The sequence below is a fragment of the Dreissena polymorpha genome, chromosome 7, assembly GCF_020536995.1.
Source record: "Dreissena polymorpha isolate Duluth1 chromosome 7, UMN_Dpol_1.0, whole genome shotgun sequence".
NCBI classification, from domain to species: Eukaryota; Metazoa; Mollusca; class Bivalvia; order Myida; family Dreissenidae; genus Dreissena; species Dreissena polymorpha.
Genome location: NC_068361.1, coordinates 26,434,642 through 26,441,809, shown reverse-complemented (window position 1 = coordinate 26,441,809; position 7,168 = coordinate 26,434,642). Strand labels below are relative to the sequence as shown.

Genomic DNA, 7,168 nt, shown 5'->3' with positions numbered 1-7,168 from the left:
TTCCTTTTCCCTTTTTGGTTCCATGTGAGAGATTGCCTTGTCGTATTGGATGTAGGCTTGCGAAGGGTACGGCCTATCCACCGCGAACGTCTCTGAAAGATGTCTTCTTCAACTGGCTGCTGTTTTGTTCTATTCCATAATTTTTCATTGGCGATCTTGTCTTGCCAGCGGATCGTGAGGATCGTCCTGAGGCAGGTTTTTGATGCAGAGCTCTATTTTCTTAATGGTGGTGACAATGGTTCGCATCGCCTTGGATTGTGATGGGTGTGTGGTTGGATATGTTGGTCCTGAACACCTTGATCTTCTCTTTGTGAATGACAAGGCACAGTCTAGCTGAGTTTTTCGCCACTATGTTTGTCCTGTCCTGCATCTGTTGTTGGGTGGTGGAGAGAAGAGCCAGATCATCGGCAAAGTCGAGGTCTTTCAACAATTTCCAGAGTGCCCACTGAATTCCATTCTGCTTCTGCTCCGTCGATGTCTTCATTACCCAGTCTATGGTCAGCAGTAACATGAAAAGTGAGAGTAAGCAGCCTTGCCTCACACCGGTTCTCTCTTCAAAGGCGTCCTTAAGCTGTCTGCCATGAACGATTCTGCAGGTCATTCCTTTATACGACTTCTTGATGATGTTGGTGATCTTTTCTTGCGCTCCGTAATTTCTCAGAAATATGTATCCCGGTCAACGCTGTATAAAGTTGACATACAAAGGCGAATTCCACTCCAAGGATTGTTCCAGAATGATGCGCAGGGTTGCGATCTGATCCGTGCACAATCTCTCATTTCGAAAGCTTTTTTTGTTTGTAAAGAAAATGCGGGTCTACTGTTTATTTCATTCGGTTCAGCAAGTGCGATTAAGCACCTTTTTTGGGGTGGACAACAATGTGATTCCTCGGTAGTAAGAGCAGGAAATGAGGTCGACTTTCTTTGGAAGCTTGATGTGGTTACCCTCTTTCAACTCTGTTGGAATTTCTTCTTTCCATATCTTGCTGAAAAGCGGGTGTAATAGCTCCATACTGGTCTCCGCGTCATCATTAAGCAATCCTGCGGGTATGCTGTCCGGTCCTGCAGATTTTCCGCTCTTCAATTGCTTGATGGCACTGCTGATCTCTTCCTTTGTGGGGAGCAACACTTGATTGGCAGATCCCGTGGAGCTGTTGGAATCACTTGTGGATAAGCAGGAGCTAGCTTGTTTAGTAGATCCTGGAAGTGCTTAATCCATCTCCTCTTCTGCCCTTTGTTATCTGCTATTACTCCTCCTTTGTTGTCCCTTATTTGCCTCTTTAGCTTGGGAAACCTTTCTGCTAATCTGTTGGTGATGGAGTACAGATCCTAATTTATATTCTGCCTCTTCCGCCTTTGTTGCAAGAATCTCTAGATTATTCCGCTTGTCTGCTCTAATACTTCGCTTTACGCTTCTATTTGCTACCGTGTACTCTTCGTGTGCTTTTATTATTGCGTCTCGCGTTCTGCTGTTTTTGACACTTGCCTTGTTTTCTCGCATTTTTCGCATTTTTTGAAGCGACTCTGCTTCTATCGACTCCCTGTTTGTGTAAGATTTGGAGCCCAGTATTTCTTGGCATGATGAACTTACTGCTTCTTTTACGTTCTGCTACTTCTGCTCTATCGTCTCTTCTTCAAGCTGTTTCTCTCGGACCTGGAACTTGTTGAAGAGAGTAACCTTCAATTCTTTTTGCTTCGAGGTGTCTTACAGTATGACAGTGTTGTAACGTTGGCATTGCCTGGGACCCCCTGTCCAACTCCTCTTCAGCTTTAGTTTCAATCGGGCGGTGAAGGTCCGAAGCCACGTCTGCTCCTGGTTGTTAAGACTTTAACTACCTTCTTTTAAACTCAACGACAAAACAGTACTGCCTCAAAATTGATTTAAGCGAACAGAATAGAATATACAATTTTATTAAAATTTATGCAAATTTACATCGTGTTAATTTACTATATAATATACAAATAGTGTAATGTGTCTATATATAACAACGTATGTCTTATCACAAACTGTATTCAAACAATTTGAGACAAAGTGTATTTTAAAGAGGAGTACGGCTTTATATTACCGTAGTAAAATATCACTTCACAAGCAATAATGTACTACTTTAATATGTGTTAACAATATTATGTGTAATAGCATATCTTACGGCTAGAGCTTCTTTCATTTATTGACACATATATTTATTTCAATTTTACAAGTTGAGTCCAATAGAGTATGGAACCTAAAACTAGTGGATTCACATTTGAGACATTTGAAATGTATTTGCCTTATTTGACGGAAACATGGACACTAACATATAACGTTGAATTAGTCATCTATGTCCATTTAATCACACCCTTGACGGTATCGTTAATAGAGCAAGGAATATGACAGCGTGTGTATCTTCCAGTTTGAATTCTTAAACCCTAAGAAGCCCTTATAAGAATTGTACACAAAATATTTTGCATTAAATCTAAGTACGTTTCGTATACTGGAGTTGGTATGAATGTCCTATCATATCTACAACAAAACTATTATTCATATTGCAAAGCCATTTTTGTTTAGATATTTCTCTAATTCTACACTTTGATTCACACACGTACGACTTATTTTTAGTCACATTTGCATTTGCGAATATATATGAGCACCCATATTCATTTAACACCTTCTTACATTGGATACCCAATTTTAATACCATGAATAATCACTTATCGCGTTCGTATACACAGTTTTATTATTATATTTTCACTATTAACAGCTTCAATCTAATATTTAACAATACGAACATATATATTTACATACAGTAGTCGTCTACCTATTTCACCACCATATACTGTTGCATTACATGTGTTGCTTTTAACATTTAACAAACGTTTGCAAAATATTAAGCGAATTCGTTTAATATCTGAATTTATTGAAATTGGGTTTTCGAAATAATCTGTTAATGCCATCAACTAAAAGTATATATAATTCTTAAATAAATCGATATAGCGGCGTTTTAATACGAGAAAGGGCACCGGATACAAATCAAATTAAATATTTTACGACACATGGAAGATATAAAATACTTTAACGCGTAACCTATATGTCATCACCCATATCTCTGATGCATGAATAAAAAAACGAGCCAACAAATGCATCACAGAATTGACAAAATATTGTAGGTTTAAGATCATATTGTGTTCATTCATAAAGCAACGTATTAATAGCCTTAAGGGTTTTTCCTACTAACTGCCCCTGGTTTAATATGAAACGACAAGTATAAATAATGACAGTCCATATTGATAAAAGCATCGTTGAATTCTGTAAATGTTCAATTATATGTCCATATCTCATCTTGACGAATTCTACCCCTTTTTGGAAAAGTTTCCATTAGTTAGAATAAAGGGTAAAATTGTCTAAATGAGATAGTTTTATTTCTGATGATTCATGTTAAATGATCATATCGTCTGCAAATTATAGTAAAATTAAAATGATGTATTTTACATTTATGCAAGAATGAACGTTGGTTTGTTAAACAAGTTCAGAATCCTCAAGACATAATAAACAACGAATAGGAGACATTACCTCCTCTTGTCGTTAACCAACGGCGTAGCTAATGTATTCAGAGTATGTTGTGCATGCTTTTATTTGAAATTTTAATACATAGTACTTATCCAAAATACTTTTCCTTGTATACCGGATGTATACATGTTTAGCAACAATACATTGCGATATATAATATCAAAACATTTAAAGCCACACACTTTGCCTCTGACCTTGAAATGAAATACACGTTAATCAATACATAAAGATGCAATTTGCAAGTGTGCACAATTGTAATCAAATCTAAAGCCTAGTTAGTAAGTAATTTATTATTTTTCGAACCGTACCGCTTTTAAAGCCGAAAGTAGGATTTCAATTATTATTCGTCCATTTCGACAAACGCGATTATTTTAAAGTTTTGAACGCAACAAAAGCCGGATTTCTATCTTGTAACCACCAGATATAATATAATTTACGTAGATAAAATTTGATCTATAGCCTAGTAGGCAAGTAATTTATTATTTTTCAAACGGTACCGCTTTTTAAACCGAAAGTAGGATTTCTAAACGTATACGTCCATTTCGACAAAAGCGATTTTTTTTTAGTTTAAAGCGCAAAAGAGACGGAAATCTACCTTCTAACCACCAGATATACTCTAATTGGCATATATAAAATATGTGTGTTATTTATACATAAATGTACTATGACAAATAAGTTGTTTGGCATTAAGCATATCAACGTAAACAACATTCAGTCGCTAATTTTTATTTACCACATTGTGCATTTTTAAAATAATGCGTAATATGTTAACAAATACATATAAAATCTATGCACCCTGCATAATTATCATTGACGTTTCAATACATCCGGTCCTTAGCGCCTTCTCGGAAGTAGCATTGGCTCATTTATCAATGCATCGCAAAAAAGAGATGGCGCTCGTGATTAACGGCCGTGTAAAATCGTCAAGTACTGTGTTACATGTAATTGAGTCTTCTACAATTAAATAAATTTGTATCATGTAAATGTGCATCAGGAGAACTAAATGCTAAATATAAGCACACTTTCTAATTTTACGGAAAGCAAACTTATAACAATTTTGCAATATTCACAAATAACTAATGCATACATTTGGGACTTAACATAACCATTTTATTAACATAATATGTATACATGCATGACAAAATCGCTAGAACGGAAGATCATAATGAAAACTGTATTTTTAATTTCATGTCAGGATAGTAAATTGCAAACACAATGTGTGAAATTGCTATTGTATTAAGCCTGTATAAGCTCTACATTAATAGCAATTGCTGAGCTCAGTTGTGTATGAACATTGTAGAACAGAACATGCACACTCAAATTGAGCTTGCGTTCCGGCATCTTTTCATACAGAAAACATATGCACATTAAGGTATGGAGTTTGGGTTCTTTAACTTTTAAGCATTAGGCCGTTGCCTAACAATGAACAATACTATTATATCCCATAGGGAACGTGAAACAAAGTTTGCGTGATTAATGACGTGTCAAACACTTAGATATTACATCATGGGATGACATTTAATCTCATTAGCGATATATCAAATCATCCATACGTCCATACGTCCTGTTTTACCTATCCTACCTCACTGCACATAAAGATATGTATTTATACTTAATTATCCTTATACTACAAAAAACTACATTTAAGCAGATTCGTTTTTAATTAAAAAACACAAGATGACGTATTTGCCTGCTCTACTGCAGAGAGTTATAAACACACAGCTTAGTCGACGCAAAATTGTGTCTAAATGTCGATTATAACGTGACCATGGGATAAAATTATCATTAATCTAACTTAGTCTAACCTCATGACTAGGTTTAGCCTATGTTTGTATGCATTATTCATACTTTTTTGGTGGTTGAAACACATGTGATCGTAATATCAGGCAAATGCATATGACAAGAAATAGAATAAAATTGTTAAGTACATGCAGGAAAACTGTAGAAAGACACTACTCAGTCCGTCAAAAGGTATACAACTGTATGTGTAAAAATCTCTTTAAAGATCAAATTAGTTTATGCATTTTTACTGAAATTATCCATAATTGTATGAACGGTAAACTGAACAGGCTTGTAATGCAGCAATATGTGTCAAAGTCGGTTTGATTAAATCCACATTGTTTTCTGAAAGTGCCATCATGTAGCTGATATAATAGCTAATATATTACGGCTTGTTTTTCCTTGGGAGACCTTTAATTATGTCGTGTAATCCCAAAGGTTAAAATTAATAAATCCAAGATGTTTAAAGAGACTTCACAGTTTATTTATTTATTGTGCAAAGATGAACAAGATTGTCACGATAATAAACAGATATATTATTAACCTGTGAGATGACAAATGTATCAGTGCTTATAAACTGAAATGCATTAAGCTGTGTCTTTTCGATAAACGCACATCGGATACATTCAATCGACCCTGCAGTTGGTTTAGAAAAAAGTCAATTGCAATCTACATGTACATGTGGATAGTCCCATAATCATGGTTGTAGCAGAAGGCTTCCCAGACAACAGGCAATGAAGACTATAAAACAAAGTCTAGAAGAAATTATAAGGTATCAAGATTCTCGCAATGGTAACATGCCCCTGCAATTTGCAATACACAATCATTTTGGTGAAAATCAGTGCACGGTTCTTAAATATCATTTGATTTATTTCTTAACCCTAGTTATATCAATTGATTACATAATATTTTACTTTTTATGTGTTTTAATAGTTTAGCATTGTGGTATTTCTTAAGTTTCTTACAGCATTTTTATTTATATCACACAATCTAAATTATTAAACCTTTAATTAAATTCTTTATAATAGTATAAATCACTCTTATTTTTTATCAATTTTGTGTACATATATTTGTTTTGTACAACGCCATTAAATATAATTATATAAATAGGCGTTTCATCAAATAAGCAAGTTTCAAGTTTCAAGTTAAAATTCAAATATCGCATTTAAATGAAGTTCAGTTACTACAGCACTTTAATATCTTAAACAACAACTTTGTTTGTATGCCATCTTGAAGGCATTAAGTTTGCCAACTTCCCGCACTTATTAACATTAATCTTTGATAAAATATCCTTGTATATGCTTTAAACATTTAAAAGGCCTGGGAAACTCGTTTCTGTTAAGAGTAAACACAACTATGAAGTTTGATTACATTCCCAATTCGTTCAATTTGATATGTATCATATCCAAAGTACTGACGTTTGGCTTATACATTATATAATACAAATCTGGATTAGTAACATAATAGGGAACGTTCTGTGAATGATTTAATTACGTCAATTGATGTGTACTTTTCAAGACATGTACTATACACATATATAGTATGAACCTTGCTCTGTGAAATCGTGGCTCTATAAAGTGCCATGCCTAATAAACCCGTACAGTCCGCACATATTAAACAACGACGAAACTCCCCTCCTTTATGTGTAACGTAACAGCCTCGGTATTGTTTATTCATATGACATAAATATTATGTTATATAATATAACAATATGATTTAATTTAATTACAGATAATATTAATAATATGATAGGAATGTATAAGTAAATTTAATTATCATAATTGTATTTCAGAAATTATCAAGACATGTTTATGCATTTTCAGAAATTAAATAGATGTTTAGTAATGT

The 7,168-nt window shown here is 34.3% G+C and overlaps 1 protein-coding gene across 1 annotated transcript; it reads right to left on the bottom strand.

Annotated features, from left to right (window-relative positions):
- Nucleotides 1–220: 220 nt before the first annotated feature.
- Nucleotides 221–601, bottom strand: LOC127839561 (uncharacterized). Its single transcript, XM_052367950.1, has one exon. The coding sequence runs from the start codon at nucleotides 599–601 to the stop codon at nucleotides 221–223; it is 381 nt and encodes a 126-aa protein (XP_052223910.1).
- Between the last annotated feature and the right edge of the window lie 6,567 nt (nucleotides 602–7,168).

Bases quoted from the DNA above. Each gene is read 5' to 3' on its own strand.
- LOC127839561 (XM_052367950.1), bottom strand. From the start codon at position 601: ATGACCTGCAGAATCGTTCATGGCAGACAGCTTAAGGACGCCTTTGAA.